This window comes from Lonchura striata, chromosome 20 (assembly GCF_046129695.1).
Source record: "Lonchura striata isolate bLonStr1 chromosome 20, bLonStr1.mat, whole genome shotgun sequence".
In the NCBI taxonomy this organism is placed as follows: domain Eukaryota; kingdom Metazoa; phylum Chordata; class Aves; order Passeriformes; family Estrildidae; genus Lonchura; species Lonchura striata.
Window position 1 is genome coordinate 2,217,517 of NC_134622.1, and position 19,507 is coordinate 2,237,023.

At 46.4% G+C, this 19,507-nt stretch overlaps 1 protein-coding gene across 5 annotated transcripts in view; it reads right to left on the reverse strand.

Annotated features, from left to right (window-relative positions):
* The window catches only part of AUTS2 (activator of transcription and developmental regulator AUTS2), a 770,185-nt gene that overhangs the window by 50,346 nt on the left and 700,332 nt on the right, over positions 1-19,507 (reverse strand). For all 5 annotated transcript variants that reach the window (XM_077787474.1, XM_077787476.1, XM_077787475.1 and 2 more), the window contains one exon: positions 16,988-17,036. In XM_077787474.1, coding sequence (XP_077643600.1) covers positions 16,988-17,036 — 49 coding nt within the window. The remainder of the gene's footprint in view (positions 1-16,987; positions 17,037-19,507) is intronic.

The window sequence follows — 19,507 nt, forward strand, 5'->3', positions numbered from 1 at the left end:
TCCTTTGAATCCGATGAGTGATGTGCTGCTCTCAGCTTACCAGGAAACACCTTTCTTAAATCAGTGATTTTCCTCAGAAACACAGCCAAAAACTACATTGAAATTATACCCAGGTTTTTTACAGCAGCACAAGTGACAGGGACCTTCCTGCCCATGAGCTGACCCTGCTCTGACCTCTCCTGCCAAACACACCCTTGATGTTCACACCGTCATCCAGCCCTGCCAGTGCCTCACCACAAATTAAAGGATCAATGTCCAGATCTAAGGAATAACCTGGACAAAACAGAAAGGATTAAACATGGAAGAGTGGCTTTTCCCCACCACAGCCTCCTTGTCAAGCTTTGGTGGACTCTGGTGGAGGTCAAGACATTTCTCCAGCTGGATTTTTCCAGACCCTATTATATTACTTATATTGTCACAATTGTCTCTCTACCCTATAAAATATGGTTTCCACATGGCTCAAAGAATAACTATCAGAAGCCTTCCCTTTTCTCATTTGTGCTCACCAGATGGATTTGGAAAAGAATGACTGAGGCCAGATCTGTCAGCAGGGTGGACTCAGCCCTTTCACAGCATCCCAGAATGGTTTGGGTTGGAATGGACCTTAAATCCCACCCAGTGCCACCCCTGCCATGGCAGGGACACCTCCCACTGTCCCAGGCTGCTCCCAGCCCTGTCCAGCCTGGCCTTGGGCACTGCCAGGGACCCAGGGGCAGCCACAGAGCCTCACCACCCTCACAGGCATTTTCAATCTCTCTACTCAGTTACTTTCCTATCAATCACTAAACCCACTCCCAAGCTCATTTCCATTTTAAAAAGCAAATTATTAGAAAAGCGTGGTTCCAGAACTCCCATTTCTTGGAGCAAGTGATTACTTATTTCAGCAGTTTTAAAAGAAGATGCAGTAAGTTTTATTTTAGCCAAACAAGGAAGTTCCACGTGAGCTCCCCATCAGCCCCAGCCCATTCCACGTGAGCACAGCAATGAGCAAAGCTGCCACTGAAACAGTTCAATGAGCCTTAGCCTAGAATAAATTTGCCAGATCAGATCTTTACTTGAAAAGTGAATTTTAGGAAACTGCAGCTTTTCTTGCAAATCTTTTCAGGCACCGTGCCCTGTAAAACAGCCAGTGAGATTTCCCTGACATTCCAGTGGAAGCCCAAGTTTTACCAGAGACTGCAAATATTTAAAGTCAATGTATAATCTCACCTCCAGGTTCTGGGGCCCACTTCCCTTGTTAATTACCCTGTCAGCCGACAGTCGGCTCTAATTAATTAAATCCTTTTTTAATGAAAAGAATTTGCCTTGAGCACAGTCTGTCAGCTCCAGAACCACTCTCCAATTGGGACATGTCACAGCAAACCCCATTAAATACCTGCAGGGAGCTCAACACCAGCAGCAACCTCACACTCCCCTTGCCTTCTGCAGACACTTCTGCTATTTTTCCATGGTTCTACCCTGCTGCCACATGAGGCTCTTTCCTCCTCAAACCTGCCCTTGCATTTGGCCCTGATGCACCTTTGTCCCGGCTGCTTGCAGAATTATGTTTGTGTATCCATCATCCCAGAGCAGAGGGGCTCCCAGACAAAACCCTAACACCAGAGGCCTCTCATAACACGTTTTTTGGGGAATATTCAGCACCTGAGATGGAAATTTCTCAAAGTGCAAAGCAGGACTCATCCAGAACCCCGGCTCCAATAATAAGATTTTAGACTATTTTAAAATTATACAGTGGCAGACTTTGTGGATTCCATGGGACACTGAGACTGCACAGACACCACACTGCCACCCCCTGGAACAGCCAGAGTTTGGGAAGAACTCCCCACACACCATCCCTGTGTGTGCATTCCCCAGGTGGGAGGAGATGGACACAGGGAGCTTTTCTCTGGGTGTATTGCATTAGGAAAACAGGGATAATCCCTGTGCTAATGATCCCCCTGCTCCCCTTGACTTCAAAGGGCCTGGAATCACAGCTGTAATCTTCTGCAAGTGTTAGCAAACAAAATTACAAGTTTTAACTCTACAGGTTCCAACAAATTCCCCTTGCCCTCAGTGCAGCAACAGACTTAAAAATAGATGTAATGAGCAGCTTTGGATCTGCATAAATCCCCTCTGGAGTTCATTAATGATTTCATTTCTGGCAAGACACCATGTCAAACGAGGGAGCATTATTAAAAACATACATATATTTATGTACCTGAAAGTGCATTCCTGCAGATGCTCAGGGAGAGAAGGAGGCTGTGTAATTTTGGTTTACCTTTTAAAGAACATGATTGTAACGGTGTGTAACTCTAAAGCCTTTTGTTCTCAGAACTAATTGCAGCTCTCCAAGGGATGCCTGGATCTACAATTATTTTTATATTTGAGAAAATGGGATTTGAAGGTTTACCATGGAATCATGAAGTAGTTGGGGTTGGAGGGGACCTCAAAGCCCATCCAGTGCCACCCCTGCCATGGCAGGGACACCTCCCACTGTCCCAGGCTGCTCCCAGCCCTGTCCAGCCTGGCCTTGGGCACTGCCAGGGATCCAGGGGCAACCACAGCTGCTCTGGGCACCTGTGCCAGGGCTGCCCACCTCCCCAGGGAACAATTCCTGCCCAATATCCCATCCATCCCTGCCCTCTGGCAGTGGGAGCCATTCCCTGTGTCCTGTCCCTCCATCCCCTGTCCCCAGTCCCTCTCCAGCTCTCCTGGAGCCCCTTCGGACACTGAAGACCACAATAAGGTCATTCCAGAGCCTCACAGCAAAGCAGCTCCAGCCCCTGGAGCATCTTCATGGCCTCCTCTGGACTCATCCCAACCTTTCAAGTCCTGTACTCAAACACAAGCAGCTCTGATCCTGCTGCTGTTGGTTCCTAATCTGCACAATAAATGTGAATTATTGCTCCGTGCAGCTCCCACTTCACACCAGGGCTGCTGGTGCATGAAATCCCAGGAATGTGCCTGTTGACAAGGCAAGGTTCAGCACGTCCATCAGCAAACCACCCTCAGGAAATTCGCTCCTGGCTGATGTGTTGTTGTTGAAAGCAGAGAAATCTCAAACACACCGTGTCAGAAAGTATGCGCTGCCTCCACCTCCCATTTACTCCTCAGGGGAAAAGGTAAATACAGTATAAGCAATGTCTTTCTTTTTTAAAAAGAAAAAAAATCTAACCTGCCTGAGACATAGGGAAATCATTTACCTTCTTCCTGTCAGAGCAAGTTCTCTGCATGCTTTTTCCATATTGAAACCACAGCCCAACAGAATGGATTCACTCCATCCACAAGGGCGAAGTTTAAGTTGCAGAGAGAAAATGAAAGCCCAGTGATAAACTCTGGGTTTTAAGCAGTGCTTAAGTTCCATGGTTAGCCAAAGGAAAGCAAATAAAATCCAAATATTCAAATGGAGACTGCTAAAGTCTGTTTATCATTTCCTGAAGAACCAGCTCTAAGATAGAATCCTACTCCCTGCCTCCTGTTTGCATTTGGAAATTACTTTATCCATAATATGTTTACTAAAATAAGCAACATGAATACATAAACTCTGAAAGCAGACTTTTATCCACAAGCTAGGCTGATCCCTGAGCTTTGAAGTTTCCATAGCTGCCCTGGTTATTTTGGCCACTCCTCACTCTGACTGCTAGCAGCAAAAGAATCATAAAACATTGCAGAAAAATGCTACAGATTCTTTGCCAAAGCAAGTAACGTTCCCGTGTAGCATCTTTCTGAATCACTTCCAGTAACATCACAATGCTGCTTCTCCCTCTCCTCCTCCTGCTCTGCTTACCAACACTGCCTGCCTGAGCTCAGCAAACAGCAGGAACAGGAATAGGAACATCCTCATCCCCTTCTCAGCTGCTGGGCACACACTGGGACTGCCCTGGCAGAAAATCCCGACTCACTACTCACTCACAAGCACAAAAAAGGAGATAAAAACTGCTAAAAAAGGAGCAATTCCAGGAAATGTCAGCTTACAGAGCCTCTCACACACTTGTGAACATACCTATTTTATTTGACTCACGAAGTCACACAGGATTAGCAGTACCAGCTACTCAGAGAACCCCAAAAGGTTTGGGTTTGAACAGGTCTTAAAGCTCACCCCATCCCTCCCCTGCCATGGCAGGGACACCTCCCACTGTTCCAGGCTGCTCCCAGCCCTGTCCAGCCTGGCCTTGGGCACTGCCAGGGATCCAGGGGCAGCCACAGCTGCTCTGGGCACCTGTGCCAGGGCCTGCCCATCCTGCCAGGGGAGCACTTCTTCCCAATGCCCCATCTACCCCTGCTCTCCTTCAGTTTAAAGCCATTCCCTGTGTCTTCAGACCCAGCTGTGAACTCCAGGGTGTTTTCCTGCAGACACCCCAGAGCCCCGGGGGATTTGGGGGATTTGGGGGATTTGGGGGATTTGGGGAATTTGGGGTATGGAGGAGGATGAGAGCAGTGTTGGGTCAGTGCTGCTGTGGGGAAGGGCAGCACCCAACACTCCCCAGGGATGTGGGACTGTGCCCCTGTGCTGGCACAGCCCAGCTGACCCAAAGGGCTGCAGGACAGTGACTGCCCCAAAGGGACTGTCCTGCTGGGGACACCTGGCTTTTGGGGACCCTGACACAGCCATCGCTGCCTTCTCCAAAGACAAGAGGTTTCAGTGCTTTTGTTTAAACTGTCAAAGCAATCAAAACCATCATTAGAGACAAGCTATCAGCTAATTGAATTTTAAGTATGCACAGCAATCAACTTTAAATTAATTATAATATCAGACTAAAAGGCACAGATGGATCACTTCCTGTCACACCCACAGACCCCCTAAGATGACAGTGTGTGAATGCCACTGTCTTTTTAATTATTATTTCTTCAAATGCCTTTGTTAAGCCTTTGTTCCAAGTTACCAGCTCTTTACCTGCAGGAAAATGACAATGACTTGCCCCACACTCCATTCCCCAGCTGTCCCCTGTGTTCCAGCACTCTCTGAAGCGTGGTGGCTCTTGTCACCAGGGGCTGTGTGCACAGCAGGCTGTGGCAGCTCATGTGCTTAGGGTTTGCTTCACCCAATTATTTGTTTGTCACTTCAGAGACCTCTGCATCGAGCAGGTATTGTCAAGTTATTTTTGGCCCCGATATAGTGGCAAAACATAATGAGGCCTTGAGGTGAACAACCACCCTGGCAGCAAGGCACTAAGCTGATGTGCTGTTGAAAGGCTGCAGAGCAATTAGGTTATTTGAGTAAGAGGAGGTGCTGGACAGGGCATGTGAAGACAGAGAAAACAAGCTTAAATATTAAAACACCAACCCCCTCCTTCAAGTTGTCAGCTATTTAAGCAAGGTGTTAATTTACTGCAGGCTGGATTGTCGACAAACTTAATTTTTTTATTAATTCAAAAGATGCACAGACTTGTCCCACATGCACATATTGCCCAGCCCTTTCCAGACAAGTGGAACAGCTTGCCAGATGATTGTTATCACCACTTAATTGTATTACAGCGATTCCCACAAGTCCTGGCTGTGAGCCTGGTGTGCACAGAGTGAGGGGCTGTGCAAACAAGGCCAAAGGTGCTCTGTGGAGTGGTAACTTCAGACTAAGTCAGCATCAGACACAGAGAGCAGATCCAGAGGCAGATGAAAAAACAGCTCACAGCGTGCCAAGGGCATGGAGTGACCATGAGGGTGGGACACAAGTCCTCCCCCCTGCTCTGTGGGTGTCCCCTGGTGTCCATAGCACTGGTCAGTGATGTGTCACAGCCAAGGAGCCCCCACACCCAGCTGGCTCTGCAGAGGACAGCCTCAGCACACGGTGCTGGTCTCACTGTGGGAAGTGGTTCTGACCTCTGACTGATCACACTGGGCTTCCTTCACCTGCCCAGCTCCACTGCACATCCTGCCTGCACCACACAAAGTGCACACAGCATCTGAGGGCAGCACGGGGTCGTGATCTTTTAAAGAATCACAGAATGGGTTGGGTTGGAAAAGACCTCAGAGCTCATCTCATTCCAACCCCCCTTCCATGGGACACCTTCCACTAGACCAGCTTGCTCCAAGCCCCATCCAACCTGGCCTTGGACACTTCCAGAGGGTCACTTGAAGAAGATATTTACTTTTGTAAAATATTTATGCAGATACACCTACCTCTAGAGATAAACACCTTCCAAATACAAATTCATAGGTCACTAATTTGGGCATAACATATATAGAGAAACCATTGGGAAAATACAAGAGCAGGTCCAACAGCCAAGTTTTAGGAAGGAACACCCACCTCCAGCATGGAAAAAAGTTGGACAAGAAAAATGAACTTTCCAACACAGAAACAAGAGTTTTCTAATTCAATCCATACAGCCAGTTGCTTTTGCTTTGCCCTTCCAAGTGGTCAAGGATGAGGTTCTGCACCCTAAGGTTACGATTTCCCTTGGAGCCTGGACTGAGCAGGTCACAGGGAGCTGTCTGCCCACGGCTGTGGCTGAGGATGACAGGACACCTCTCCAGCTGCACAGGGACATCCCCAGTGCCAGGGTGAGCTCATCCCTCTGACCCCTACAGGCAGCTGCTGGTGAATTCTGAACATTGCTCACCCTGTCTGCAGGCAGACACGAGTTCAAGTATGAACTGGGTTACAATGAGCTGCTTGCTCAAGAACATCTTCAAAATTACTCTGGCTGGAGTGGCTTTACATGTGTCTGATGCAGCCATGGAAGCTGGTCTTCCAGGATTGCTAGGATTGCTCCTGAGCATGCTCTCATCCCTGAATGTGTTCAGAGGACCTGGCATAACCCTTCCACACTGCTCCTTCCAAAACCCTGACTGCCTTCCATCTTCCTACCCACATGGTAAATCTTTCCCAGATCCCAAAGGCTCTGGAGGCTGTGCATTCATCCAGCAACAACCCTCATCTCCAAATCAACACCCACTTGGCTGCGAGTTAGGAACACAAGGCTGAACTTCTGGCAATGAATGATGACCAGAACAAAGCCCAAGATCATTCCTCTGCCTTTCCTGATGAGGAGGTGAGGTGAGAGCCCAGTTCACCCCACTTCCTCCACTTGGAAACTATGTAAAACCTGTCTAAACCTCAGGAAGATGATGAGGAGAACCTGAAGAAGCTCCCCTAGATGCAATCAGATGGAAGAGGAAAGATTCCAGCTGCTCTCTCTCAGGGAGGGTCAGACACTCGGCATCAGCCTTGCCATCTATCACAGCCTGAAGTGTCTCCCTGCCTCCCTAACCAAAATACCTGAGGATCAACTGCCTTGGGAGAGCAACTCCCTCAATGTTGCCATTCTCTTTGTGTTACCCCAGGGTGCCAGGAGAGTTGGTATTTGAAGTTGCAAGGCTGACCCACCCCTGAGGCTGGGATCCACAGCGAGCCCTGTACTCCTGGCACAGCTTCCCACCCCTCCCCAGGGGCAGCAGGCCCTGCCTGGTGCTGAAAAACTGCCAAAGTCCGATTTTAATGATCATTTATCTCAGCAACACAGGCAAGGAGAAAAGGAAAAAAACCAACAGTTCTTATCACAGGACAGAACAAAGTGGTGCTGAGGTCCCCAGGCAGCTCCCACACCTGCAGAAAGCTGCACAGGCCCCAGGCACACAACCCCAGCAATAAACCAGCCAGCAGCAGCAAAACCAGGACCTGGCTCATCTGCTTTTGATTTTTAAACACCACTTCTCTTAACAAATGAAGTTTCAGTGCTTATGGGACCAACAACCTAGTAAATGAACTAAGTATTTATTTGTGGCTTTATTACTTGGCAGACCCATTTCCATGGAGTCCTTTTTCCTTAGGACCCAGCTTGCTCTGCAGCAGCTGTTTTCTCTTACCAGCCACTCAAATTCCTTTGCCTCTAATTTCCAAAAGTGCCCACTAACTTGAAGTATTTGGAAACCACACCAAATAGCTGTGGAAGATCAGCAGCACTTTCACCTCATCCCTTTTCCCAGGTCCTTCCCCATCTCCCTCACCAAGGCCTGAGCTGGTCCAGGTGGCCCCAGTTCTCCAGATCCCCCAAGCCTGCAGATCCCCAGTGCTTGTGAAACCCCAAAAAGGACCCTAAAAGTACAGAGTGACCCAGAAAAGGTTCCCACAGGGGCTGGGGGAGAAGGTGGGTTGGCCCATGCCATTGAATCACTACAGGTGAGGGGGGAACGGGAGGTTTGGGAGCTCCTCTGACTGTAATCAGAAAATTGGAATAAATCGGGTGGCTCTGGAGGGCTCAGGGCAAGCTGTGAGTGTGCCTTGAGCCAGGATTTCAAGTTCCAGGGGAAATTCTGCTGCACTGGCAAAGACACCAGCTCTGGTGGGGCTTGGCGCTTGTGCTGCAGGACTTGTGAACTCACTCCTGGCCCCACTCTGAACAGCCTTAGCAAAAGCTGAGGTCTTCAGCTCAAAAAAAGAAAAAAAAAAAAAAAGAAAATAAAAATATTTATTTGGAACAACATTTTTTGGCTTACAAATTCCTGATTGTGAAAGTGGGCAGGCCCTGGCACAGGTGCCCAGAGCTGCTGTGGCAGGAGTGGTACTGGATGGGATTTAATGTCTCTTCCAACCCAACCCATTTTGGGATTCTACAATTCTACGATAATTACAGAAGGAGCCCCCTCCCAGCTCCCACCTCACTCTCCCAGCACACCTAAGTCAAGGGCATTAACTGCTCTAAAGAGCACTTCACTCAGTTTATCTGCTCCTCTGTTTGCCACTTTCTAAGTACACATTGATATTGGCTTTTTTAAACCACTTGAACACTGTGCAAGAAACACTTGAGGCTTCTCTCAGTCAGTCACATCCAGCTTGGCAAACAGCTTCTGATACACTGAGTAACTGAATGCCTTGGACAACACCAGGACAAGTGCTGAGGGCAGCTGAAGCTGTGTCCTGGCCCTGGGCAGGTCCTTCAGCACCTTGGTGGGGGCAGCCCCTGTGCCCTTGCCCAGGCTCTGCCTCCTCCCACCCCATCTTTCACTTGAACAACTCAGCTGCAAAGTTACCCTACTTTTTTTTGGTTGGTTGGTTGGTTTGGTTTTTTTTTTTGTTGGTTTTTTTTTTTTTTTTTTTTTGGTTTGGGTTTTTTTTGTTTGTTTGTTTTTTGTTTATTTAGTTTTTTGTGTTCCTTTCTGTGTTTGGGCTTCTGATGAGAAATCACTCAGCTCACACTGTCCAACTTTGGTGCCCAAAGCCAGGGCAGCATCCAGGTGGGGGAAGAGAAAGGGACCTTCACCAACATCCAGTAGGGATAAGAAAAACAGAAAATCTCAGTGAGCCTGGGGGCTGAGAGTGCCCAGGGTGTCCCAGGATTTATTCGTGTGACTCTCATCCAGAAGAGCACTCCAGTAAATGCTGGGTGTTAAAAAGTGTTTGAAGCCAGTGGAGCAGGGAAGCACAACACTGAGCTGAAGCTAAACAAGGACAAAGCAGAGTCCTTTTATCCTGCCCCCTAAGCCCAAAATGCTCTCTCACAACCCTCTCCATCTCTTGAGACTCATAGCATCCCTTCATAACCAGGCCCTGCCTTTTCCTTTGGATAATCTGTGCTGAGCCCTGAGAAAGCTAAAAATTCACCAGATTAAAGTGTCATCCTTCACAAAGTCTTCTTTGCCACCAGAAGGAACATAGCAGCTCTCACTGGGGAGCTTGATTTCAGTTTTTCTGCCTACTCAGACAAATATTATTGCACTCAGGTCACTGAAGAGTTCCTTCACATATTCAGACTGTGTTTTTTCTAAGAAAAAGAAAAAAAAGCTGAGATTTTGGAAAGCAATAGTGAGATCTCTCTGTGGTTCTCCACTCCTATTCCCACACTTCGGGAAACAACGACTAATTCACAGAACTCCATGGGCTTTTGTGGGCAGTCTGCATGATAAAATAACGTCTGACTTTGTGGGATCCTTTTGCGTGGAGAAATATTTAAAATATGTCGGGGTGGTGATTAATCATGGAATGGTTTAGGTTGGGAGGGACCTTAAAGCTCATCTCATTCCAGCCCCTGCTGTGGACAGGGACACTTCCAACAGACCTGGTTGTTCCAAACCCTTTTTGAAGGCCAAAGGCATTCTTGTTTGGGGGACAGTTGAGAACTGGAAGAAAAAAAGCCTTTTTGCTTTGGTTTTAAGCACCTTTTAAGACTTTATTAAAAAGCAACAAAAAAAACAAACAGAAAAAAAGCCACCTACAATTCCTGTAGACATCCCTGCAAAACTCCTACTGACATCCAGAGTGTCAAGACTGTAGGATGTGGGATATTTTGGGGTGCTTTTTCTTTTTTAAATGACAGTAGCTGTCTAACAGCCCTTGCTCAGGCTGTGTAATTGTGCCAAGTGAGGAGGCATCAGATCCTATGGGAGAAGGGCTCGGGAGGTGACCTGGAGGCTTGGTGGCACAGCTGGGTGCTTGGGAAGCCTGGGCAATCTGTGTACCCCACAGCCACACTCTGAACACGTTCTGCACAGCTCTCCTGACCTGCAGAGAGGCTGGTGGTGCACCCTGGGCTGGGAATCAACCACTTCTCTCTAGGTAAAGTAGGTAAAGTTAATTTATGATCCATTCCTTCTCTTTTTTTTTTCTTTTTCCATTTTATTTTTGAGCCATGCAGGGCACACAATCCCCCAGAATATTCCATGGTGCTGCTGGAGGCACCACTGCTTCCCTGGAAGGCTGGGGGTGACAGTGGCACATTTTGGGAACACCCTGTGTCACCTCACAACCCAAGCAAAGGGCTGTGGAACCAGAGTCCATCCAGAACCAACATTCAATGACAAATCCAGTGAAGGAGCTCACCTACAAGACCAGATCCATTGTGTGGTGTCCTTGGCCTAACTCCTGGGTTAAGCCCAGGCTAAACCCACTACCAGGCTGAGCAGGAGTGGCTCTGCTCAGGTGACAACTGATGGAAACGTGGCCCCTCTGCTGTGACACTGCAGTGCTTTTCCAGTGGAAATGAAATGCATTTGATAAGATAACAAATGCCTGGCAAAGCACAGTGAAGCTATGTAAGGGAGAGAACAGGAGGGGGAAAAAAATCTTGTATAAGCAGCAAAACAATACAGCTTTATCTAATCTCAGCAACTTATTACTGCTTGTCTGCCTGTGTGTGTTTTACTGACAAAATAAAATAAATTGAATCAGCTCACACACGATAACATGCTCTTTCCTACCTCATACTAATTGCTTGGCTAATTGATGTTTGTTGAACTTTCTCCATTTCATTGAGTGATTAGGTACAAAGCTAACAGTTGACATCTGTAGGCGCTTAACTGGCGTCTGTAATTACTGTTAATGTTAAATAATTGTTAGTTAATTGGAGTGGTAACTGACTGAATGGAATCCAGATTGTGAAGCAAAAAGAGACCTAGTTAAATAAACATACATTTTCAGAGAAAATAACATTTTATTACTAGGGAGAGACTAACAGCAGGCCAGATAGGGGAGGTCTGCAGGATGCTCCATTCACCAAATCTCACAGCAGCCTCCAGCCTGGACCCCCCAGCCACAGGTATGGCAAGGCAGGATCTCTGCCACCAAAACACTCCCATCCCAAGAATTTTTCCACCTTCTTTTGAGCCTATTAGTACAATTTTACAGCCCAACACTGATGTCTTGTTTAAGAAAGTCAAATACATGTTAATCTACAAAACAAATATTACCTCCATATTAGATACAATTGCGTTAGCAAATATTGCCATTTTGTTTCCTAGCCTGGAATAGCTTGACTTTGCAAAAATCCTTAAATGAACTCTTGGCAGCATGTGATCACTAAGTGACCACAAAGGGTACTTGATACTAGCCCAAAGGGGCAGGGATGCCCAGAGCAACACCTGCAACTTCTCCCTCTGCTGTTTTGGTCAGGAGAAGCCAATGCCTTCAGGTGCTTGTACCATGCTGGCTGCTTTCTGCTTTTGTTTTGAATTACTAACCTAAAGGTTACCTGTGAAGCCTTGACAGGCTCCTGTTTTGTAAGTTTAACAACTTAAGAATTTGGAATTTTTGGAAGAGCCCTGGCACCCCACAGCCCTGGCACCCCACAGCTCAGCTGGCAGCCAGAGTCCAGCCAAAAAACCACCAGCACATCGAGAAGGAGAGGGCATGGAAGGTGTAGGACTGGAGAGGGGTGGTTTGTGCTTAGGAGGTGCAGCCATAAGGGATGTTATGAACAAATTCCTTCCCAGATGAAGCCTCCCTGGCACAGGAACAGCTGCCTTGCTCTTTTGTGCAGCACAACAAAGCACCATTGCAAGACATTCATTGACCTTTTTCCCTACTTCACTCACAAGTCAAGAGTGAAGTGATCCAGCAGCTCTTCTAACCTAACTCAGGGGTACCACAAACCCAGGCTCTCCAAACCCACAGCTTTTTCCAGTGCTCAGCCTCTCCCTAATGAGACACTGAACTTCCACATGGAAAATACTGAAAAGGCATTTGAAACCCACAAAACACCAGCAAACCAGTGATTCAAAGCCACCAGGGAAGCCTCCACCAGAAAGGGGAGGAGATGCCACTGCCAGGGTGTCACTTGTGGGGTCACAGCAGAACTGCCACAAAAACAGAGATGATTCAGCAGTCCCTGAGGTTTGCTGGCTTGGGGGCAATTCCCTCCAGTGCTGGGGGTGCTCCAGAGCTCCAAGAGCAGGGGAGGAAGAGGCATTTCAGTGAGAAGAGGCAGCAGGGAGCAGCCACCCCAAAAATTGCAGATGAGGGAGAACACATCCCAAAAGTGAGTGAGGATGCTCTGTGGACTTCTCCAGACCCCGGAAAGGACAGAGGCAGCCCCAGCCAGTCCTCTGGCACACTGACCACATTAACACTGCACGTGTGCTGCCTGCAGAGTGCTGGATCCACTCACATCCAACTTGAGGAGCCGTGGGGATGGTTTATTCAGGAGTGAGAGCACCTGTCCACAGCCAAGGATCTCCTGTGAAGGGATCAGCAGGGAAGGAATTGCCAGCTTTAGCCCCCTGCTTGTTTACAGAAACAGATGTTGTAGAGGATCCTCAAGAAATGCTTCACCACAGAAGCCAAGGGAGAAACAACAACACATCTGTTTTTTCTAGGGCAGGATATTGCTGTAGAACCACCTAAAAAGTCAGGGCTTGATCTGACTGGTATTTCAGCCACCAGTACAGCCTCCTAACCCAGATGCCTTGATCTACCTCCAGCTGAGAGTATAAATATTTCCCTGACAGCTGGTGGTGCCACGCAGCAGAAGCATTCATAAAGTTTACATGAACATCCTGTAAACAATTTGAACATAAAAAGCTGTAACAGCCCAATTGTGCTTCTGATCAAAGGCAAACTTCAATATACAGCACAAATGAAAACTTCACCACTTTGGGACTCATTTCTCCCTTCAGGAAAAGCTGTTTTCCAAGGGTATGTAGGAGGTAGTTAACATAAATGAACCACACAGTCGTAGTAAGAGCTTCCTGCTCTGCAGCTTCAGATCTGTGTATTTAAATTATTGAGAGATAATGGAATTTAATTACACTGAGAAATCATGTTACAAAAATTCATGAACAAACCTTGTACTTTGGCTGGGATTAATGGTGCCGAGGTGAAACTCTCAGAGGGAGTGGGGCAGCCCTGCTCCTTCAGGGACACACAGACTAGAGCAGCAATCCCAGCTGGAAGGGCCAGCGGGGAGGGAAAGCAGGAGCTGCAGGTGGGGGATGCTCTCCTCTGCCAGCTCATTTATTCAGACACTGACAGCTCCTTTGTCAAGAATCACCAAGGGCCCAGACCCTTGGGTGCTCACCTCCCAGCACAGCCACCTGGATTCCCAAGGGAGCTATTTCCCTGGGTAATTTAAGCATTACAAGGTATTCCTGCCACAGCCAAGGAATGCAGGTTCTGATTCACAGGCAGGGACCACTCCATCAGGAGCTCCTGCTCTGGGGACCAAGCTCCATCTCTCCCAAATTCCCACCCTGCTGCAGACACACAGAGGGCTGGGGACCTCTGGGAGTGGTGGCAGCACAGAGGTGACAGGGGAACCCCACAGCCCTTTCCATTGCTGGGCTCTGAGACAAGTCCCAGCCCTGAGGGACCCCAACATCCACTGGTTGCCCCCCACAGCTCACAGGACCCTCCTAGATTCAGCAATGCACCTTTCCATTCAGCTCCAAGGACAGCCAAGTCCTAAATGGGAACTGAGAGACTTCTCCTCAAGGGGATTTACCAGCTCTTCCATAGGGTTGGGGGGGGATTTCACTTGGCTCTGGATTTTTTAAATTTTTAGTGTTTCTGAGGAAGGGACTGTTCCACATTACACATCCACACTAATCCATCACTCCTTGAGCCAGAGCACATCTTAAACCTTGAAGTCCACAACAAAATGACAGAAAGGGGACAAAATGTAAATATGAGATGTAAAATGCTTCAGGATTTGTACCTGCTCTGTAAATACATTACTTCTGTAATTTCTGCTACTTCAGTTATGAATAATACTAAAAAAATTTTTAAAAGGCAAGAAAAACCCAAGCAGTGGATGAGACATGGGTGGCTGTGGGACACCCAAGAGGAGTGGCCATGGACACAGAGGGCTGGATGCTGTCAGCCTGCCCAGCCCTCCCAGCCTGGCAGCTTGGAAGGTTTCATCATGATTTACCCAATGCAAATCTGACCTTTCTTACAAGTGACTTTTATTGCTTTTGGCAAAAGCAGCCGTGGACAACACAGTGGGGAAGAGCTGGCTTGGAAGCGAACAGCCTGAGCTGCGGGAAAGAGAACTTGAACTCGGAATTTATCAAACTGACAGCCCCCAGGCACTCAGAGCTCCCCTGGGCCAGCACTCAGAGCAGGAACAGCCCCCCAGCCCCGGCAGAGAGCCCAGCACCTGCCTGCCAGCAATTACTGACATTATCTCCAAACAGGGGAGCTTTTCTGAGCTTCTTTTCCTGATATTTTGTCGCCTGAATGCTAATCCCTTTGACAAAACTGTCCCCTATGCTTTTTCCGTTCTCTTTCCCCTTAATCTCTTTCTCCCAGTGGAAAAAAGAAAAAAAGAGGGTAAGGGAAAAAAAAAAAAAAGAAAATACCAGCCAGCCTAGTTTGGCCGCACCTGGATTTGCATTGATTCCTCCCTTGTCATTCATGTTACCAACAGGAATTAGCATATGGCTTTAAGGGGAAACTCAGGAGGAGAAAAGAAAGATGCCATTTTGATGGAAATAAGGGGCAAAGGAATAATCTACCATCAACTAAAAAGCTTATTTGTGTACGGTTTCCCAAGCAAAGCTTCGAAAAGCCCATGTTGATTTTAGGCTACACAAAGAAACCCTAATCCTTTCAAGGGAACTAAATCACCAAAGAAAAGTACCTCAGAAGAAAAGGCTCCCTGTCAAGCATGGGTATTCACATCCAAAGGGATGCCACGAATCAAGCTCCGTAAGTAAACAGCAATAAGAATGTGGGAAATGTGTTTGAGTCAAAAAAGAAAACCAAAGGAAGAGGAAGAGGGGCCTTCTCTTCATCAGTCACCTCCTGGGGAGGAGAGGAGCCCCTCACCCTGGTTACAGGCCTGTGCCAGGAATGTGGATTCACCCGGCTTCTCCTGCCCTGGCCCAGCCCCAAGAAAGGGCTGCTTAAATGCCAAAGCTTTTTACAGCAAATTAGCAAAATAAAGATGCAGTCACATGTAGTTTGGGGGCCTGGGGTCACTCCAGACAGCAGCTCTTCCCTTCTAATGGCTGTGCCACCTATTCTCAGCCTCCGGAGGGGCCTGGGGAACCTGTAAATGCCATTAATCACAAAGGATAAATCAGCTTGCCAAGTGAGATAACCTGGTTAGACCACAGAAATAATCCAGACTGTACTTCCAGAGGATGCTAATACATGAAAAACAGGGCTATGGATCCGTAATGCAATTAAATCCAGGAATAATTCAATATGCAGCAGAAGCCTTCAGAAGCAGCAGCAGATCAGCATGGGAATCCCAAAGGTAACGGGGTCACATTCTGTCCCCAGTTAAACCATCACAGCTTTGTGGAATTAAAAAGCACAGAGAGACACTGGAATGACTCACTGGAGTAACAAACCAAATGCGGGGAGAAGCACACAGGGCAAATACTGAGCAAACCCACACCCGGCCAACAGAACACACCTGAATTCAAACCAGTCAAATCTGCCTCTTGGAACGCCAAGAGTGCTCCAAACGCCATCAGATAAAACCCTGGCTTACGGCTTGGAAGCTCACCCTTTTCCAGGCACTTCCCATGTGCTGCCAGAGGAAAGCAGGACGCTGGGGTAAAAACCAGACGCGTTTTCAAGGCTTTGAATTATACTTGTTTGTGCAACTCGTGCCTGGAGCTGCTCCCTCCACCCTCCTTGCAAAAACACCAACCAGACCAAAAAGGGGAATTACACCAAAAGGATCCCCACACCCTTTCTAACAAGGGTGCTCCAGGCCCAGCTCCACACGGCAGCTCTCGGGCACTGATTTAGGGCAAGCTTTCCCTTAATGTGCTGTTATATCATTAGCAGCTCTGTCTTTGGATTGCTGTTTGGAAGAAATTAATGGGATACTGAATATTTAAATGTGGCCCTCTCTATCATTTATTAACTCTACAGAAAGCACACAGCACAGTAAGCCATGGTTTATGACTATTATCCTGTGAATACTAAACGTTGGCTGGTTATTACTGTCAGCAGTGCAAATTGGCTATTCATAATTCCACGTCTATCATGGAGCTGATGAGTAACAATCAAGTTAAAACATTTTGAAAACTCTTACAGTTATTTAAATGAGCTTAAATTAAAGCCATTTGTAAAATAAACTATTCCCTAATATTGTTATTTAAATTAATTCTGACCTGGCAGGCAATGCATTATTTAAAGCCTATATTTTATATTAAGCAAAGCAATTACCAAGCATACAGAACACGTCTGAAACCCAGAGAAACATAAAAAGCACTAACAAGCTGATTGCGACATTTCTGCAAGACAAGTTACATTTCATCTCCCATTGAAATTGCCATGAAAAGAAACGTGTGGGGGGAAAAAGGAAAATAAATCTGTTTGGGATGTGAATTGCAGCCTTACCTTTATTTGTGACAGCGTTGAACAGTTTCTCAGAGCTGGCATCAGATGCCTGAAAGACCAATAAAAAAGAAGAAGAAAAAAAAAGAAGTTACATTTTCTAGCGGTGATAGATTTCCGAAGGCACGGTGTATTTATGCACAGGCAGAGGTGTGTATATTTTAGGGAAACAAATCAGGAGACAAAACCAGGGGCGCTGGAAGCGGCTCCGGAGGCCTGTCCATGAGGTGGTGCTGTTTGGCTGTGCTTCGCCGCCCTGCAGTGCAGATATTTCTTTGGAAAGATCCTATTTCATAAAGAAATGGGGTTTTTCTTCAACATTAGCTGCACAGACAGTGTATCTTTGTAGCCATTATCCAATACACTCCGACATTGATTCTGCCATGCAGAAGAGTCACGATTTCGAACCAGACAGCCTGGTCTTGGGAATTTCCAGAACTGCTGATTTCTTAATTAATTTTTAAAGTATTTTTGGGATCCCTGCTGTGTGAACATTCGATTTTTACCACCTTCAAAGCAGCGTTAATAACTTAGGTTAGTAATTTCATAAATTGCTCTTGCAAACTCTTTGAAAAATAAAGAGCTTGTCAGTATTTAGTATCAGTGCATTTTTCCACATCAGCTTTGCCTTCCTCAGAATAACTGATTCTTGACACCTCACTGTGTAAACTAATAAACCTTTTATTTGTGATCAAGCCACCTTTATCCAAGGAGGTTTTTCCCCCTTAATATTGTGTTAGAAGCTTGTTTCTATGCCAGGGTGCCAGTTCAGCTCTCCACCCGTATAAAAAGCTTTATTTCAGTTTCACACAAACCCATTGATCTCCCCCTTTCAGAAATTCCAACGGCACAAAACCAGGCAGGGAAGGAACGCTGAAAATGTTCATTTTGCAAACACCCCGAGCTCAAAAGCACCAAACCCTCAATTTCTGCCAGCTGTGTGCTGCTGTGTTTGGACACACACACACAAAACACACACAGGCACCTACAGCTCAAACTTCTCCCCGAAAAAGCACCCACAAAAAGCACTGAGCTGTTCAATTCCAAACCCATCCCCGCTGAGAAACAGGCTGCTCCTGGAAAATACAGGGAAAATGTGCTCGGGAGCAGAACACTGCAAACAGGGTTAAAATGTAACACTTGAGAAAGATTTTGATTTTTCCCTAGAAACTGTTCTCTTGCTGAATTCAGGAAAAATAATTGAAAACATTGGAAAGTGGGCTGTGGAGGTTTTTTGTTAAAGGGGAGGAATTTCTCAATTCAAAACCAGATGAAAATCACCAGACAATCAACACATACATTTGCTATCTTGACTGCACTAAAAACTTGGATGCAAAACTCTCGATAAATGAGTAGACATGGCTCAGACTGTGCACCACAGTGTAGGAATACACTGAAAAAATTTGTTTGCCCTCAAGTTAGTGACAGACAAGATTTCTATGATGAATTATTAAAAATAGCTTTATTCTTTTTTCAGACTTCTAGACAAATTTTTATGAGATTACTGCTGGCTTATTTGAAAGCCGAGCTGGTGCAATTTCGCCTCAACTAAATACCTTTTAAACACTGGATTTATTACCTAATGATTGATTTATTACGCAGTGATGACTTTCTCTAAATTAATTAAAATATGTGAATAATGCACAAATTGAAGAGATCAAGAAGGCCGTGTGCTTTAAAGAGTAGCCCAGTGTTAGTCCAACAAGAGGCTCAATGCTTTCCTACCCTTGCCAGTCAGCCTGCTTAAAAATAACCTTTCCCAGTGAATTTCAGCTGTTGTGTTCTCAAATGCAGCTTTTCTCTGAAGTCAAAACTCTCTGAACCAGTCCTTCTTTTTAGAAAGAAAATCCAGTATTAAAAAACCAAACAAACTTCTTACAGTTTCAGCTATTACTTTATTTTACTGTTTCAAAACAAAACAGCACAGGGAAGTTCCTTGTTTCCTATTTGCTTGATTTTCCCAAGCAGTACAAAGAGGAAAACACCAGTTTAAGAAGTTTGCTTTAATGCCAAGAGCAAACCAAGAGATTGTTTTTGAAGCCATGGTTTTTCAGGTGCAATCTCTTCCCGTGCTACTGCACACCCCGGTCACAAACAGTGCTGTGACACCTGAGGTGGCACACCTCGAACGAAACGCAGCCTGCCGGAGCACTGCTCTGGAGCAGCCTGGCAGATGATTATCCATGGAACATACTTCTAAAAAATGAATTATTTTACAAAGACAAAGCTCGTCCAAGAGTGAAGCTCATTTTGCATTACTGACCACACACAACCGAATGGAAGAGCAACTTGAACTAACCACACTGCCTGTGTTACCATGAAAATAACCCAAACGCCAGCTGGAGCAGCGAGATGAATTTGGCCTGCCTGTTTCCTTACTTAAAAATTGGGTTTTAAATACAAAATAGCAATTAGGGTGATGTACCGGAGATACAGAGGCAAATCTCTGCCAGCAGAACATGCAGTGTACCAATTTCCATACAACTATTATTTTTCCACAGCTGGGCAGTCACATCACGCAAC